The 19,354-nt window shown below is 41.2% G+C and overlaps 1 protein-coding gene across 1 annotated transcript; it reads right to left on the reverse strand.

The window, feature by feature from the left end:
* Positions 1-950: 950 nt before the first annotated feature.
* Positions 951-7,104, reverse strand: LOC143419630 (protein turtle-like). The gene is made up of 4 exons (XM_076887033.1): positions 6,954-7,104; positions 6,629-6,874; positions 6,363-6,542; positions 951-1,354 (listed from the first exon to the last, which is right to left on the reverse strand). Exons 1-4 carry the CDS (start codon positions 6,973-6,975, stop codon positions 1,311-1,313), a joined length of 492 nt encoding a protein of 163 aa, XP_076743148.1. The 5' UTR covers positions 6,976-7,104; the 3' UTR covers positions 951-1,310.
* Positions 7,105-19,354: the final 12,250 nt, after the last annotated feature.

Below are 19,354 nucleotides of genomic sequence, written 5' to 3' on the forward strand. Positions count from 1 at the left end.
TATAGGCCCTGAGGCCCTGATGGTAAAAAAGACTACATTTCCGCAAAAATGACATCACTTCCGGTTTTAGGCAGGTAATGGCGGACATGTGAAAGTTCGCGCTGACGTCTATTCCAACATAGGAAGTGTTATGAACAGCTGATCGGAACGGCAAAGCGTGTTTCTGGAATATTATGTTTTTGTTGCTGCAAGTGCTTTTTATGCAGTTTTTGCAAAGCTATATGTGGAAGGAAACCGTGACCTAGGACAAGCTGATGGCATAAGATGTAAGTACAACTCCTCCGGTTTCATATGCAAAAAAATTTTTTGCGCTAGCTTACGCCGTTGCAGTGCTACCGGGATTTTAAAATAGTTATGCAAAACAGAGCGTGCCCGCTCCGATCAGTTTTAAAGGGTTAATGGGAGGAGCTGTGAGCTGAGCTAGTTCAGGAAGTCCAGTGTGATTCACATGTTCATTAGTTCGTAGTTTATCAGACACTAAAACACTACAGACTGAGTCACTATGAATGTTTCCCAAGTGAAGGAGGAATGAATAAAGCATGATGCTTTGTGGAAACTAAAGTCAACTATTGAAGAACACTGTTCACATCTGGGTTCTTTCTCATCCATGGTAAAAGCTGCTGCTCAGACTCTGGTTATTTTTTGGACCAATATTTGACTTTTGATGCTCACATCAAGGTTGTGACCTATTTGCTTTTTCGATTTAAGAAATATGGCTAAAGTCAGGACTGTAGTCTCCAAAGCTAAATTGGACATGATCGTTCATGATCATTTCATGTCTCTCCTTTACCCATATACCCGATTTTATGTTGTGTTTTAGTTCAGTGGTGGCATAGTTTGTGATCAAGATGATTCTGTAACAATAGCAACCCAAAGATTTTCATACTCATGCCATCAGTAGAAAAAAAACAACTCTTTATTGACTTTAAGAAGAGGTGAAAGTGATACAAATAAATAAGTGAAACAGTTATAAAACTTTTTCACCATGCCAGTGGCTGCTGGTTGGTTTCTAGCTGACTGAGGAAACAAAGAGGCAAAACTCTTCAGTCTCAAACACAAATAAATGAAGATTTAAAGACACTGGTTGATGCTCCGGTTGTTTTTAGGCTGAGGTTGTGGTTTAGTCTTTATTCTTTGTTTTCTTCAGTTAAGAAACGTGTGTGTTGTTAGGCCAGAACCAAACCAGAAGTCCAGTTTTCCCTTTGTGAAACCCACAGAAGTCTTGTTAGCATGTGGATGTCCTCTGGTCTGAGGTGCTGGGGGGACCAGTTAGAGGCCAGCAGCTGGACATCAGTGGTTGGACTGGTGTACTACTTCAGTGAAGAGTAGACGACATCTGGCTCTGGTTTAAAGTCTGAACACAAACACAATAAGTTAAAACAACAGGAAACATGATTACAAGCTTTGTAGTTCAGTAAAGAACTCCAATCTCCACCTCTCTGCATCACACACAGTCCCAGTTCAGACTTTACTGGGAACCAGCTCAGATACAAATCACAGAGCTTCCATACTGCTCACACTTTAACTGCTTCTTCGAACAGCCCAGAGATCTGTGCTGATCTTTAACCTTGATCACATGATTTCTTCTACTGTGGTTTAGTGTTTCTTTCTCTCAGCTTCAGATGTGTTTAGTGTAGTCTGCAGCCTGAACTTTACGCTCACAGTTACTTTTAATTCATTTGAAAGCCTGATACTTAGCCTTGTCCACCCTAGTTATAAAACTCAGAAACCAGTCTTACTTGTTATCATCTATCGTCCACCTGGGCCTTACACAGAGTTTCTGTCTGATTTCTCAGACTTTATATCTAATTTAGTTCTGAGCTCAGATAAAATAATTATTGTGGGTGATTTTAACATCCATGTAGATGCTAAAAATGACAGCCTCAACATGGCATTTAGTCTGTTATTAGACTCAATTGGTTTCTCTCAAAATGTAAAAGAACTCACCCACCACTTTAATCACACTCTAGATCTTGTTTTAACATATGGCATAGAAACTGAACATTTAACAGTGTTTCCTGAAAACCCTCTCCTGTCTGATCATTTCCTGATAACATTTACATTTACAATAATTGATTACACAGCGGTGGAGAGGAGACTTTATCAAAGTAGATGTCTTTCTGAAAGTGCTGTAACTAAGTTTAAGAATATAATCCACCCACTGTTATCATCTTCAATGCCCTGTACCAACATAGAGCAGAGCAGCTATCTGAACGCTACTCCAACAGAGGTCGATTATCTTGTTAATAATTTTACATTCTCACTACGTACGACTGGACACTGTAGCTCCTGTGAAAACTGAGGTCTCTAATCAGAAGTACCTGACTCCGTGGTATAATTCTCAAACACGTACCCTAAAGCAGAGGACTCGTAAGCTGGAGAGGAAATGGCGTGTCACAAATTTAGAGGATCATCATTTTGCCTGGAGAAATAGTTTGCTGCTTTATAAGAAAGCTCTCCGCAAAGCCAGAACATCTTACTATTCATCACTGATTGAAGAAAATAAGAACAACCCCAGGTTTCTCTTCAGCACTGTAGCCAGGCTGACAAAAAGCCAGAGCACTGTTGAGCCAACCATCCTTTTAACGTTAACTAGTAATGACTTCATGAATTTCTTCACAAATAAAATTTTAATCATTAGAGACAAAATTACCAATAATCATCCCACAGATGTAATATTATCTACAGCTACTTTTAGTACCATTGATATTCATTTAGACTCTTTTTCTCCAATTGATCTTTCTGAGTTAACTTCAATAATTACTTCCTCCAAACCATCAACGTGTCTTTTAGACCCCATTCCTACAAAACTGCTCAAAGAAGTCCTGCCATTAATTAATTCTTCAATCTTAAATATGATCAACCTATCTCTAATAATCGGCTATGTACCACAGGCCTTCAAGCTAGCTGTAGTTAAACCTTTACTCAAAAAGCCATCTCTAGACCCAGCAGTCTTAGCTAATTATAGGCCAATCTCCAACCTTCCTTTCATATCAAAAATCCTTGAAAGAGTAGTTGTCAAACAGCTAACAGATCATCTGCAGAGGAATGGTTTATTTGAAGAGTTTCAGTCAGGTTTCAGAGCTCAGCACAGCACAGAAACAGCTTTAGTGAAAGTAACAAATGATCTTCTTATGGCCTCTGACAGTGGACTCATCTCTGTGCTTGTCCTGCTAGACCTCAGTGCAGCGTTCGATACTGTTGACCAGTGTTGGTCAAGTTACTTGAAAAAAGTAATCAGTAACTAATTACTGATTACTTCCCCCAAAAAGTAATCCCATTACTTTACTGATTACTTATTTTCAAAAGTAATTAATTACTTAGTTACTTAGTTACTTTTTAAAAACACGATTTACAACCTGAATAGGTGATAAAGCGATAGATCTTTCAGCCCAATTCTACTTTTTCTACATAATCCATCATACAAAATGTAATCAAATGGAAAAGTCTCTTTTTTTTTAACTTGTTTTATCAGTTTTAATCTTTTAACTTTATGCATCAAGCAAAAATTTAATTATATGCAACATTCTCTGACTTGAATAAATTAGTTTAACATTTAAACTTATTTTCTACACATTCCAGCACATAAAATAAAATATTTTTTGTGTTTACACTCACTCTTTCAAATAGATGCAAGTAAAACACAGCAGAAAATAAATAAAGTCAAAGACTCAGCGGTCCTGTTGCTCTATTTTCACCTGTAAAGCAGGACTGCGGTAGGCGGAGGTTTACTCTGGTGCAGGTGTGCCGCGGTCAGTTGAAGAATCCGCGAGTTTCTCTGTGAATTTCCCATTACGTCATAGCACACTCGGTGCTTGCTTGGAAGTTTAGGGGTTTTTTTCGCTGTAAAAAGAAGTTTTCTTCCCACGCACGATGGACGCTAATGTTTTTGTCACTTTTTATGGAATCAAACTCAAAGTAAGGTCAGTACTTCCACGCTTTAAACGCTGCACGCTCATACTCTCTCCCACAATCATATGATCCATGGTTGCTCTGCACACAGCTGTTGTCACTAACGGCGCACTTGCTTACGTCACTGTCGTGAGACATTCTCGCAAAAAATCACGGTTTTAGTAACGCAGTAACGCAGCGTTCCTACGGGAAAGTAACCGTAATCCAATTACCGTTTTTGCAATAGTAATCCCTTACTTTACTCGTTACTTGAAAAAAGTAATCAGATTACAGTAACACGTTACAAGTAACGCGTTACTGCCCATCTCTGCTGTCGACCATAATATCCTATTAGAGCTATTAGAACATGCTGTAGGTATTACAGGTACTGCACTGCAGTGGTTTGTATCATATCTATCTAATAGACTCCAATTTGTACATGTAAATGGAGAGTCCTCTTCACACACTGAGGTTAATTATGGAGTTCCACAGGGTTCGGTGCTAGGACCAATTCTGTTTACATTATACATGCTTCCCTTAGGCAGCATCATTAGAAGACATAGCATACATTTACACTGCTATGCAGATGACACCCAGCTCTATCTATCCGTGAAGCCAGATAACACACACCAATTAGTTAAACTGCAGGAATGTCTTGAAGACATAAAGACCTGGATGGCCGCTAACTTTCTGCTTCTTAATTCAGATAAAACTGAGGTTATTGTACTCGGCCCTGAAAAGCTTAGAAATATGGTATCTAACCAGATTCTTACGCTGGATGGCATTACCTTGGCCTCCAGTAACGCTGTGAGGAACCTTGGAGTCATTTTTGACCAGGACATGTCCTTCAACGCACATATTAAACAAATATGTAAGACTGCTTTCTTACATTTGTGCAACATCTCTAAAATTAGAAATATCTTGTCTCGGAGTGATGTTGAAAAACTAGTTCATGCATTTATTACTTCCAGGCTGGACTACTGTAATTCATTATGTTCTGGCTTCTTAAGAGTCGCCCCTCATGTTATGTAATGTTATATAAGTTCATGGAATCTTTATTTGTTTCTGGCACAGTGTTCATTTTATTTTGACATCCTACCGGAAGTGCTACTTCTCATTACTTCCTGTCTAACGGGAGCTGGACGGTTTGCTACTCTTGAGAGCTCTGAGCCCTCACTCATGTGCGAATGCTCTGGTGGCTGCCCTTGCTATCAAGAAAACCTGTGTGTTTCTCCTCTCTGATTCTCTGCTGAAGAAGTGTTTCAGAATACATCTCTTGACAGGTACTTTTTTAGTATCTACTTAACTGTGATACTATCCAAGGCGAACTGAAAATCTCATGTCAACAAACTGCATGCCACCGATTGGATGGTAAGCGGCGTCCCTCGATGAGTCACGAGAGCATCTTGCCATTTTTGAAACCCAGCAATGGAAATAGCTACAAAAAAACATTGTGGTCCCCAAGTCTGACAAAATGCAAAAGGGGATTTTGTTTGTGACAGTGATGAGAAATCTGATTCACAAGTCAGAGCTCTGAGCTGGAGTCCTGATGTGGTTAGCTTCGCTTAGCATGGTGAATGGAAACAGGGTGAGCAGCTAGCATGTCTCTGTCTAAAGTGAAAGATAAAGAGCAGCTGTACCTGGACCATGTTCTGATGGTGTTTGGTAAATAACTGACATATTCAGTTCTCACAGATGAATCAACTGCAGCTGCTTCACTCTCTGCAGAATAAAATACATTTAATTATTGCAGTTACAACTGCAACAGTGCTGTGATATTAATTACTTTTATGCAGGTTTTGCCAACGAGCACACAGAACAGCGAGGTGCCTCTGAGAACAAGAAAAGTAAACGACCACAATGTTGCCATTTTTTTCCACACTGACGCGCTTCACCACAAAGGTCAAAGCAAACATGTTCTCACAGCATGAACACTATTATTAGCCAAAAGAGAAGTGTCTTGTGCTTCTGAGTATATGTAGCTGGTGTTATGAAGAGGTGATGTTGATTCTTCATTATCATGAAAACACACTGCAGGTTGCTGTGACTCACACAAAATTTTGCTAAAGACAAAAAACATTAACAAATTAATTTTGTTCAGTTTGAAAGTAACGTTTACCGGGTGTTTTAGGAGAAAGACTAAAAAAATATGATTTTGGTTGTTAAATTCAGTTTTGCGTTCATCAGGAGGAACAGAGAGAGCAGAGAAGCCGGGAAAAGTTTTTGATGCATAAAATATAGGAAATACAGGCGTAAGTGACCAACCACACTCACAGAGCTGTAAGCGTTCATCATCAGGCTGAAGCTTCAACACATTAGGATGTCACAGAAACGACAAAATTATTAACTTTATTAAAGTCAGACTAAGAATTTAAATAAAGACGCTGAGAAGGAATTTAAAATGATCTCCAACTCCAAATGATGTCTACATGATCCTTCCTGTTTTTAAAATGAACAACCCTGAGACTCACCTTCGAGTTTCCTGTGAACATATCGTCTCACCAGCAGAACCAGTAACACCAGTAGAAGCACAAAAAAGAATGATCCAACAAATGACAACACAGAGAGAACAGCAGCAGAGGTGGATGTAGATGGAGTTGTGGATGTAGCTGGAGGTGTGGATGTAGGTGGAGTTGTGGTGGCGTTTTCCCCTAAAATAAAGCAAACACAGTCATTAAGTTGTCGTCACATTGTGAATGTTGAAAGCTGCAGAAACACAGACAGGTGTGTGTGTCACCTGTGACAGTGATCCAGCTGGATGGAGACTCTCCATGACCGCTGATGTCACACTTGTAGAGGCCTTCATCAGACCCGGAAACATGCTGGATGGTCATGTGACCTGTAGGCTGCTTCCTGATGAGGGAGCCATCTTTATAGAAAGCAGCTGTGAGGTTGGAGGGAGTGGTCTTTGTTTTACAGAGCAGAGTGACGTCATCTCCCTCCATCACAGGGAGGACAGGACTCTGCAGGATCACTGATCCACCTCAACACAGAGACAAACTACAGCATTTCATCCATTTACACACAGCTTCATCAACACTAACTCCACACACTCAGCTTACCAGTGACTGTCAGGTTAACCATGTTACTGATGGGACCCTCTCTGGACTCACACCAGTAAACTCCACTGTCTCGTTCAACGATGTAACTAATGTCACAGGAAGAGTTAAATGATGTTCCCCACCCATCTCCACACTGAGTGGTATTTCCTTTGCTTGGTTTTCTCCTCAGAGTCCATCCAGCAGAGCTGTCGTCCTCCTCACAGCTCAGAGTCACAAAGTCTCCTTCAAAGAACTGAGAGCTGCTGGGACTCACAGTCAGATGAGCTGTAAGCGTTAAAATTATGATATGCTTTTGTCAAAATCTGTTTTTCATCAGCTCAATAAAGTGCTGATAAAAAGCCTTCAGTTAAACTTTCCTCTGCATCACATCTCGAGTGCTGACATATGACATTATCACTACTTGAACAGAATCAGGTCATATCAGTGAGCATTAATCAGGTTTAAACTGTGACAGAAGAAGGTTACTGACCTTGGTTTGTTGAGCAGCTCAGCAGTGAGATCAGAACTAAAGAGAAATGACACTCAGGTTGATTTGAGGTGAACATAAAGAACAACTCCACACAAACAGCACTAACAACTGGACCGCTATGATGCCTCCAATACTACAATCATTTCAACAGCAGATGCTGAAAAGCAACTATTGAAAGATCTCACGAACCTTCTGTTTCCCGTACCTCTAGTTTGGCATGCATTTTTAAAAAGCAGCTCTGAAAATGAGCAACATTGTTTTAACAGCAATAATTAAAATAATTATTTTATTTGCACTGACTATACTGTGGGTATTTACAAAATATTCAGTGTAATTAAATAACACAGTAAAGTCATGTGTCCACTGTGTAGCTGTGTTGATATAATGAGTGAATGAGTTGAGCTTTTCACTGCCTGCTGTGTTTCCTCGACTCCTGAGCAAAGATAAAGAGTCAGATGAGACCTGCAGTTGGTCCTCGTGGTGCTTTGCACTTGAATTCAGCCTGATTTGTTTTTCATGTCTTCTCCTCCATCATCAGTTATCAGGAGAGCAGACAGTCAAAGTACAAGAATTCAAACAAACACAGAGATTCTACTTACAGAGCAGACACAGCACAGATGTTTCCTTCATCGTCCTTCTCACTCATTTGAGCTTCTTTTCATTTCTGTTACTGACACCAAGTAAAGCCCGCCCTCTTCCTCTGAAGATGTCCTCTTCCTTCATTTGTACAGAGACAGTGGTACAGCTCATACTACAGGAAATAGTATGCCATGGAGGGCCAGGAGTGACAAAATGAATTCATTAAATAGACCCTTAAATATTTAATTATTTTTTCATTAATTAATTACATTTGGAATTAATTAATTATACAAATATTACAATAATTAATTAAATGGCCATTAATTTCATTTAAAACATTCAATCAATCAATTATTTATTTATTTAAATTTTTATTTAATTAACACATTTAATTAATTATTGACCCATTTAATTAATTATACAAGCAACCAACGAAGACCTGGAGGCCTGGCTCTCATCAGTGGATAAATCTGGCCTTCCTGGCAAGTTTAAAGCCTGGATTTATCAGCAAGAAATTCTAACCCGGATTTTGTGTCCCCTCTTAGTCTATAAAGTTCTCATCTCAACAGTGGAAGGATTCGAGATGAGGATCAGCAGGTTTCTGCGCAGGTGGTTGGGTCTGCCTCGAAGCCTCAGTAGCATCGCTCTGTATGGTCATAACAACAAGCTGAAGCTCCACTTTAGCAGCCTAAGCAAGGAGTTTATGGTGAGCCGTTCCAGGGAGCTGCTCCAATATTGGGAGTCCAGTGACCCCCGGGTTGCCCTGGCTGGAATAGAGGTTAGGACCGGGCGGAAGTGGAGGGCTGCTGAGGCTGTTGAGATTACAGTATCAAGGCTGCAGCAAAGGGTGATAGTGGGTACAGTGGCCCAGGGAAGAGTGGGCTTGGGTAGCAGTAGAACACCTAACTACAACAAGGCACAGGGGAAAGATAGGCGGTCGCTGATCCGTGAGGAGGTGCGAGCAGGAGTTGAGGGGAAGTCAGCGTGCAATTGAGGCAGCAGGGGGCTTGGACAAAATCGGAGCAAGTTGTAGAGTGTGTAAAAGCCACTATGGTGTGGTGTCCCTTTAAGACATCCAGGTCGAGGGTTGATGGTGTCATCAGTTTGTGCCACTGCCAGGCTTTTATATGGTTGTTGAAGAAGGCGTATTAAAGAACCACCGTGGATTACCGATACCAGCGTGGGTGTGTGTTCTTCCGACTAGCCTGCTAAGTGTTTTGCCGCCTCCTCTCAACCACGCAACACAACCCAAGGTTACAAGTGCAAGGTCACGTGGAATGATCTGTGGAAAGCAGAACCCCAGCGGATAAAATTCCTGATTCACGCAGTATATGATGTGCTACCAAGTCCATCAAATCTCTTCACTTGGGGGAAAGTAGAGACACCAGGCTGTCTTCTCTGTCAGAACAGAGGAACCCTGGAGCACATTTTAAGTTGCTGCCCAAAAGCCCTGGCCCAAGGACAATATCGCTGGCAACACGATCAAGTCCTGTAGGCTGTAGCGGATTTGATCTGAAGTGGGATCAGTCATAGTAAGAGCACCTGCTCAGTTAAGAACAAGGTAACAAGCTGGGGCTTGATCAACCCTGGCTGGGTCTCCTGGGAGAGGGGGTCTGATTGTTGAAAGACACGAAACCCCCAATGACCCCAGGTTACATCACTGATGATGTGTCCAGGGGCACATCATCAGTATTATCAACTTTAATGATGTATTTATTTAATTCATTTTGGCAGTCCTGACCCTTCGGCTGTCTTCATGAATTTATTTTAACACAAAGTTAACGCTGATTGAGTCAAAACCTTTGCTTTGGCCTGGTGGCCCTTCTCTTTAGTAGGTGTTTCTCCACAATAACAAACGGCATTTGGAAACTTGCTAAAAGCCCAATTGGGATAACCTCATGTTTTAAGGGAACATGTGTGTGTTCCCTCTTTTTCCTTTCAGGCTCATAGGGAACATTTTCTGCCCGGTTTTGTAGGGTCCTGATTATTAACCCTGGGCTTCTGAAAGCTCACACACACAAAGCCCGCTCTTAAAACATCCTAATTGGGTTTTCATCAAGACAGCAAAGATTCACAGAAAAGAACATCAGACACCAACTAGGGAGGATTAGAAAGACAAATGCAACAACATTGTCATCCCCTATGTAGCTTGTGTATTGGAAAAACTCAGGAGAGTCTTCTCCAAGCACAACACCCCAGTTTACTTCAGATCCAGCAACACACTCAGGCAAAGTGGTTCATCCCAGGAGACAAAACTCCTAAACACAAACTTAACAATGTCGTGTATGGTGTACAGTGTAGCGAGGAATGCTCGGACCTCTATATTGGAGAGACCAAGCAGCCACTTCATAAAAACATGGCACAACATAGAAGAGCCACCTCCACAGGATAAGACTCGTCTGTCCATCTGCAACTAAAGGACAAAGGTCACTCTTTCGAGGATGCCAATGTTCACATTTTGGAGAGAAGACAGATTGTTTGAAAGAGGAGTAAAAGAAACCATCTATGTCCGCTGTCAGTTGACCATTTTTCAACAGAGGCGGTGGTTTATGACACCACCTGTATGCCATCTATAATCCAGTTTCACCTCCAAGCTACTGAAAAAGGTACAGAGACTGTACTTCCTGAGAATTCACAGGAGAACATCACACAGAGACTGCTGGTGTCCTTCTACAAAGCCACCATTGAGAGTGTTCTAACCTATTGCATATGCATCTGGAACACTTGCTGCACAGTGGCTCAGAGGAAAGCACTCTAATGGATCATTAACACAGCCCAAAAGATCACCGGCTGCCCTCTGCACACTGGAAGATCTACACAACACCCACTGTCTTAAAAAGGCCTAAAACATCATAAAAGATACCTCACATCCTGGTCACTCCCTGTTTGAACTGTTGCCAATCACCAATCACGCCAGTCTCATATTAATCTATGCGCTGACTGAAGCATGTATGTGGGAATGTATGTGAATGTTTGTTGATACCTCTTATTAGCACTTTAGGTATTCTATTTATTTTACTATTGAATTCTATTGTTTTATTTATATTTTGATATCGTTAGGGATGATGCAATGATCGGGGACCATTTTTAATTTCGTTGCACCTGTGACAATGACAATAAAGATTCTGATTCTGATTCTGAGATCCCTTCCCAGACGCCTTAATACCCACTCACATACTGGGCCATGTGACCTCAGGAAATCACATGATAGGGTGGGGCTAGGTTTCCCAATGACCTTACCTGAAACCTTGGCTGGTTGTGACCTACACCCATTTTCACACCTTGACTTGTCTGATTAGGTAGAGGATCATTAGAGGGTCCATTGTCCCTCTTTGGAAGATTCTCCCACAGGGCTTAAATCTGGGACTCTCCATCATTTCACCCTAGAACCTAAGAAGTTTCTCGGAGGTAAAACGTCTTCAAGCGACTTAAAGAAGTCCAGACACTTTTCTTTCCAAGCTCCTAGGACTACAATGACCTGGATGACTGAGAACCTTCATCGACATGGAGTCACTTTGATGTTTAACTGTCATTAGCGCCAGTTGCTCTGTCATCCATCAACGAGTCCATCACTCTGTAGTCAGAGGGATGTTGTATAGGTCTTATGGGAGCCTAGTTTTTTGCACATGGTCGCAAACACGCGGGACTCAAAATTCCTGCCCTGGTCCATGTGAATTACTTCAGCCACCCCAAATCTGCTGAACATCCCCTCGACCACAGCATTCGAATTGTCTGGGCCTCTTGGTCAGGTAAGCTGTATGCCTCTGGCCACTTTGTGAAATAGTCCATAGCTGTGAGGATATAGCGGTTTCCCCTTTCTGTGCAGGGGAATGGACCCAGGATGTCCATCCCCACCCCCTCTACATCCACCCTGTTGGAGTTGAGCATATAATTTGGCTGTGAGACTCTTCAGTGTTGTACAGCTGGTGGCAAAAGTCCACTACATCCTGCCTATGTCAGGCCCAACAAAATTCCTACCAGAGGCGGCGGAGTGTTTTATTGACATCAAAGTGGCCAGACCACTGATCAATGGCCATGAGTACCATTAACAGAGAGTTGGGGAATGGCTGCAATCACAGCATTATAAGATGGTGAAAGATGTACCCTTAGGCCCCCTCCTTGATTCGGAGAATCGGTACTCATGGCCATTGATCAGTGAGCTTTGATCAGTGGTTGTTGATCAATGGACATGAGAATTTGCATAATTATGATTATGAACTGACCTCCCAGCCCATTGTTCCTTCAGTGGGCTGGTTTCAGTCATTATGCAAGTGTACTGATTGGGAAACCTGCAGTCAGCTGAGACTGAAGAAGTCACTTGGATGAGTGACAAAACGTTTCTCCCGATGAAAATGCTATGTCCAGATGAACAGAAAAAAACTTTTGGGGATTTACTTACCTGGACGATTGAGCATGCATCAAGACGTTACCAGCTGTTTATTAAAAACAGTAACACAGGCTACTGTGGGCCACAGCCAACCAGAGATGGGCAGTAACACGTTCACACCGTTACATATTCCATATGTTTTCTCAATTCTCAATTCTTTATTTATTTGTCACATGTAGTTATAGCTAGTACAACATACAGTGAAATGTTTTTCCTGGCTAAAAAATACTCCCCCCGACTGTGAGAAACATACTAGAAAAAACTTTTACCTAAACTAAACTAAACTAAGAAAACTATAAAAATGAACATATTTACATAAGTACAAATGTATATGATAAAATAAGATAAGATAAGATAAGATTCAGGAAAGAAAAAAGTAAAGTGTGAATTATGTACTATGTGTGAGATTGTCCAGCATATTATCCGGTTTGCGTTTTTGGTTGAGGAGTCTCACTGTTTGTGGGTAGAAACTCCTCCTGAACCTTTCTGTTCTTGTTTTCAGGCTACAGAGGCGTTTCCCTGACCTCAGCAGCCTGAACAATTTATGGGCTGGATGGCTGGAGTCCCTAATGATCCTGATGGCCCGGGAACTGCACCTTTCAACATAGATGTCCTGCAGTGCTGGTAGAGGTGTTCCCATAGTGCGTTCAGCTGTGCGCACAACCCTCTGCAGGGCTTTCTGTTGCTGTACTGTGCAGTTCCCGTACCACACCATGATGTTGTTGCACAAAATGCTCTCAATGACACCAGTGTAGAATCTCCTCTGTATGTTCTTGGAGATCTTAAACCTCTTTAGACGCCTCAGGTGATAGAGGCGCTGTCTGCCTTTACTAATAAGGAATTCCGTATGTGTGCTCCAAGTGAGGTCCTCGTTGTACGGGGTATGACCCCCCTTGGTCGTGGTGTGTGGATATTTCTTTAAGACACTCCGGCACGCCCGGCTATGCTCCACAACTTACATATAAAACAGCTGTGCAGACGTGACACCGGTGATCATTTGATCTCCACTTGTTGTGTGTGTGTGCAAAAGAGTGCTTACCTTGAGAGTACTGTGTGTGCGCGTCTATTGGAGCGTGCTTCGGCATCTTTCGTGGGCGATGTATTTCTTCCTTCTAGGTCCCCTGGTAGCCCTGGTATTCCCCTGGTATCCCTTAGCTTGGTTCCCCCTAGTTGGCCCTTGCTTCCCCTATGTTGGTCCCCCTTCCCCGGCATATCGCCTCGAAAAAAAAAAACAGGCTTATGCGCTGGTCGGACCATGCTGTGCAGCTGCCGGCTAGCGAGTAGCTCAGCTACAGTGTGGAAACACGGCAGGGACACGGCTTCAGCGTTCAAGCATACGATGTCGCCTTGGCACTGTGCAGCTCGGCTGCTAAGTGTGTTAACACAGAGGGGATACGGCTTCAGCGTTCCAAACGTTCGCTGTTGGCCTGCTTAACACTGTGGGAATAAACAGTGGGGAATTATGCTATGGTTCATGCCAGCTATCGTTAGCCGGCATGTGAGTAGCATTCCAGCCGGTTAGCCTGCCTGACGTGTTGCCCGCAGCTCGTGGGTTAACGCGGCCAGCAGGCTCCTTTCGTAGCTCGGCTGCATTGGGGAAATGTGTCAGAGTTCCAAGCATATGCTTTTACCTGTCAGCACTGTGACACAGGAGCTAATAAACAGTGGAAGGGGAGTTCAGGTTGCGGCTAGCGCCGGCTGGAATGTGCAGAAAATAGGTTTAAATGTTAAACTAATTTATTCAAGTCAGACAATGTTGCATATAATTAAATTTTTGCTTGATGCATAAAGTTAAAAGATTAAAACTAATAAAACAAGTTTTAAAAAGAGACTTTTCCATTTGATTTGATTACATTTTGTATGATGGGTTATGCAGATAAAGTAGAATTGGGCTGAAAGATCTGTCGCTTTATCACCTATTCAGGTTGTAAATCGTATTTTTAAAAAGTAACTAAGTAACTAAGTAATTAATTACTTTTGAAAATAAGTAATCAGTAAAGTAATGGGATTACTTTTTTGGGGAAGTAATCGGTAATTAGTTACTGATTACTTTTGTCAAGTAACTTGACCAACACTGCAGCCAACACCAAAAAAACAGGAAAAAACATGCTCTTCTGAATCAAAACAAACCCCCACTTACTCTCTGCCCCAACTTGTGCTCCTTTTCCCCGCACACACCAACGACAACACTCTCTAACATCCACCCCCCAAACACTATCAGCCAAAACACACATGCTCTCCTCAAGACTCTCTGTCATAGGTAGCTTATCTGACAGGCCGATTACCGATTCAAGACACTCAGTAAATCACATTGCTACCGGTGTGGATCAACTATGCCATAAGTGAGTGGCAATTCTGAACACAAAACACTGATAACACAACGGTCAACTAACTTGTAACCCAGTCTGTTACAATATAAATGTGGAGGTGCTATTAACATGTTTTGTTATAAAGGGCAGCTTACTGCCTTTAGCCTCATTCATGAGCATTACCAATTGTCTTCCAAAATCCAGAAGTCTGTGATGTGTTTCATAGTTTTGACAAAACCTTTGACAGCTAAACGTAACATGACCGAAACACCAACATAAAAAAACAACTGACATGAATCATATGTTAACCTTACTTATTTTTATTTTATTAACATGAACATTCTAACAGACAGCTGTTACTTAGAATACAGTTGAATAACTATTAAAAAACAGATGATTTAATATTTCGAGAGAGTTAAAACTAATATTAGTTTTAACTCAAAATTCACAGTTAAAAAATTCCAACTCATATGAACACCAGATAATAGAGATAAAGATAAAGTGCTCTGTAGTTTTCTCAGTATCAGTCTCGTCCATTTCAATCCTGTTTTTCATCTTTAATCCAGCAGTTCTGCGCTCTGGAAACAAACAGCATTCACTTATCTTGTGCACAATATCGTGCCAACATTACATTATATCGAGCAGCAGCTGCCCATGTTAAACTGTGACTGTCACCAGGTAACATGGGTGTGTTTCTTGAATCAGCAGAAGTGTTAAACAGCTGACAGGTGACCAGGATGTATGCAGGTAAACTGAGGCTCTGTCGAGCTTATTGGTGTGTCGTGAGGAAAATGTTGGCTCATTATTTACCGTAAATGTCGGGCTATAAGCCGCTACTTTTTGCACAAGCTTTGAACCCTGCGGCTTTTAGTCAGGTGCGGCTTTTCTATGGATTGTCCGTGATTTTTGTCATATCGTAAGACGATTTGTTTTGTGTGTTCCGCTGTTGTACGGCACTACGTTGCCTGGCGGAAGGATCGGGGTTCAAGAGTGGTATGTTAGTCACATGTCCGTCCGCCAGGCAACGTAGTGCCATACGAAGTAGCGCGAAAAACAAACTTCAAAGTAGCGCTACGCATTCAGCGGGAGGCGTGGATGATGAGCGGCGATAAACTTGCAAGTTATGCCCAAAAAGCAAGTTATGCCCAACTCCACCGGTGGATTCTGACAGCGTGGAAAAGTGTGAAAACATCCACGATCACCAACGGATTTTGAAGGGCTGGACTGCTGCATGATGGAGAGGAGGACACCGCCACAGCCCTTCTGAGGGTGTTCGACTCTGACACTGACAATGAGGATTTCTTTGGTTTTGAAAGTGACAACGAAGGAGAGAAGAAGAGTGGATGACGAAGCCATCCTGAGCCTGTTTGTATCCGACACTGGAGAAGAGGACTTTGGTGGTTTTAGTGCGCAGGAAGAAGAGAAAGATGGTGGTGAATGACTGACTTTTCTTCTTGTTAAAGCTGTGTCACTGCACCTGAGCCTAAAAGGTAGTCCGAATCTATTTTTCTGGTGTGCTGTAGGCTACTGTTATGTACTACATGTGCAAATATGTACCCATAACTTGTTTTTCAAAATATTAATAAAAGTGATGTCTCCAAACAGCCATCTCTTTCCTGACAATTCCCTTTGTGCATATTCTCTTACATATGATAAGTCAACATTGAAACACCTGCAGCTTTTGGTCAGGTGCGGCTAATGTATGTACAAAACAGGATTTTCCCCTGATTTTAGCTTGTGCGGCTAATATTTAGGTGCGCTTTGTAGTCCGGGAAATACGGTATATGACTGAAACATAGAGACAGTAGACCAGGCAGAATTTCAATTAAAATAATTTAATTGTTGTCTGAAGATAATATTGAGAGATATATGTATTTGTTGGAGCTGGAGAGGATGGAGACCTTTTTTGCTGAGTCTTTAATCTTGTTAAACCACATGATGAACCACTGACAGAAAGAGACAACCATTCTGTTATCGTCCTGAGTTTTCGGACTCAGTGGTTTTGTTTTGATTATTATTATCTTTTCATTTTGGTGTTATTCTGGTTAAGATTTTCTAGTTCTTAGGTTTTGGGTTATGTGCTCCCTCGGTTTTTTTGTGTCTAGTCTTTCCTGCCAATGTGTTTCTATCTGTACTGTTTTGTTTATTTATTTATAAAGCAAGTTTAATTACAACAGAAGTGTTGGCCAAAGTGCTGTACAAAGATATAAATTACACAATAAAATTATTTTTTGCAAATTTAGTGTGTTGGGCACCTGGGTTCAGTTTACTTTGAAGGTCTTTGTCTCATGTCAGTGTATTCTCTTTTGCTTACCTTGCCTTGTCCTGCCAAATTAGTTCCAGCTGTGTTTCCACCTGTTCCCTCATGTTCCTGCCTGTGTGTATGTCCTCCAGTGCTCGTTGTTGCCTCGTACCCTTACGCTCTGTGTGTGTGTGTGTTTCCCTCCATGCTTCTCGTCCCTAGTCTCTTTTCTCAAGGTTTCTCAGTATTTAGCATTGGTATTGGTTTGTTATTGCAAGTTTATTGTTTATGGAATTTTTCTGCAACTGCAGTAAAGCAGCCTCTTTGAGTTTATTCCTCCGTCTGACTGTCCTGCATTTGGTTCCTAGATCCACGCCACAGCCGAATCATGACACGTTGGTGAAAATAAGAATCTGCAGATGCAACATATGGAACTATCAGCTGACTGTTAGCAGAGCTAACGAAATTACCGAAAAGAATGGAGCACTTTAGCGAACACGTTCTATGCTGACAACCTGAGCACACATGTGAAGATTACGCCACTACATTCAATATCAAAACAATATTTAAAGTGTAGTTGGTGACAGAAAAATTTTAAAACTTTTACTTACAGTTTAGATCACCACCACCATTGTTGCTTGTGAATTGAAATGATGTATTATTGTAGGGTCTACCTTACAGTATAAAACACCTTGAGGCAACTGTTGTTGTGATTTGGCACTATATAAATAAAATTGAATTGAAATGCATTCTGGGATACCTGGCTGCCTCAAGTCCACACTACCACCAGTTCATAGCAATTAATTATCTTGGAACCTTGGTCAATTAAGGGTTAAACTGTTGTTAAACATCAGCTGTTCTGCTGTAACAACAATGCTTTGTGGAAACTAAAGTCAACTATTGAAGAACACTGTTCACATCTGGGTTCTTTCTCATCCATGGTAAAAGCTGCTGCTCAGACTCTTTGGTTATTTTTTGACCAATATTTGACTTTTTATGCTCACATCAAGTCTGTAACCCACTCTAGCTTTTACCATTTAAGAAATATGGCTAAAGTCAGGACTGTTGTCTCCAAAGCTGAATTGGACATGCTTGTTCATGATCATTTCATGTCTCTCCTTTACCCATCTTATCTCATTGAATTTTATGATGAGTTTTAGATCAACAATGGCGTAGTTTGTGATCAAGGTGATGCTGTAACAATATCAACCCAAAGATCTTGCAACTCATACCATCAGTAAAAAGAATTCTTTATTGACTTGTTTATTAATATTTAAAAATTAATTGAAGAGGTGGAAAAAATACAAATAACTACTACCAGGCAATTATATTTATTTACTCAGAAAAGTGGAAAAATTATAAAACTTTTTCACCATGCCAGTGGCTGCTGGTTGGTTTCTAGGTGACTGAGTAAACAAAGAGATAACACTCTTCAGTCTCAAACACAAATAAAAGAAGATTTAAAGACACAGGTTGATGCTCCGGTTGTATTTAGGCTGAGGTTGTGGTTTAGTCTTTATTCTTTGTTTTCTTCAGTTAATAGAGGTATGTGTCATTTAGCCAGAACCAAACCAGAAGTCCAGTTTTCCATCTGAGACCTTTGTGAAACCCACAGAAGTCTTGTTAGCATGTGAATGTCCTCTGGTCTGAGGTGCTGGGGGGACCAGTTAGAGACCAGCAGCTGGACATCAGTGGTTGGACTGGTGGACTACTTCAGTGAAGAGTAGACGACATCTGGCTCTGGTTTAAAGTCTGAACACAAACACAAACAGTTAGAACAACAGGAAACATGATTACAAGCTTTTTAGTTCAGTAAAGAACTCCAATCTCCATCTCTCTGCATCACACACAGTCCCAGTTTAGACTTTACTGGGAACCAGCTCCGATACAAATCACAGAGCTTCCATTCTGTTCACACTTTAGCTGCTTCTTCAAACCTAGAGCTCACAGATCTGTGCTGATCTTTAACTTTGATCACATGATTTCTTCTAGTTTGTTTCTTCTCTCAGCTTCAGTTTTTACCTTGAATTTTTACTTTGAATTTATTCCCTCTGCATTCCCTGTCTGTTCTCCCTCTGTTCCCTGGAGCTTATCTGTCATATTAGGGATTAGTTTAGAGTTGCAGCCTGAGCTTTAGGTTCACAGTTACATTTATATACACTGAACCCATTAATAGAAACTTTGTTCAATACAAACATCCACAAGAGGAACATGAGGCATATGACAAAAAAAAAAAAAAAGAAACACCAGAACAGGTCCTCTGTAAACAAAGATTGTCACCATTTTTTCTTCTTCTTTACATTTCAATAGAAACTGGCTTCTGTCAGGTTCTGTTTGTACTGTCCAAAGTGTTTCTTACTTATCAAAAAGTAGACAAAAACGTTTTCTAGAACATTATCACAAAAACATTATATT

The sequence above is a fragment of the Maylandia zebra genome, linkage group LG7, assembly GCF_041146795.1.
Source record: "Maylandia zebra isolate NMK-2024a linkage group LG7, Mzebra_GT3a, whole genome shotgun sequence".
In the NCBI taxonomy this organism is placed as follows: domain Eukaryota; kingdom Metazoa; phylum Chordata; class Actinopteri; order Cichliformes; family Cichlidae; genus Maylandia; species Maylandia zebra.

Coding starts and splice junctions, on each gene's coding strand:
- LOC143419630 (XM_076887033.1), bottom strand. CDS start 6,975: ATGGTTAACCTGACAGTCACTG. Junction 6,875..6,953: donor GGTTAACCTGACAGTCACTG/GTAAGCTGAGTG, acceptor CTCTGTGTTGAG/GTGGATCAGTGATCCTGCAG. Junction 6,543..6,628: donor CAGCTGGATCACTGTCACAG/GTGACACACACA, acceptor GCTTTATTTTAG/GGGAAAACGCCACCACAACT.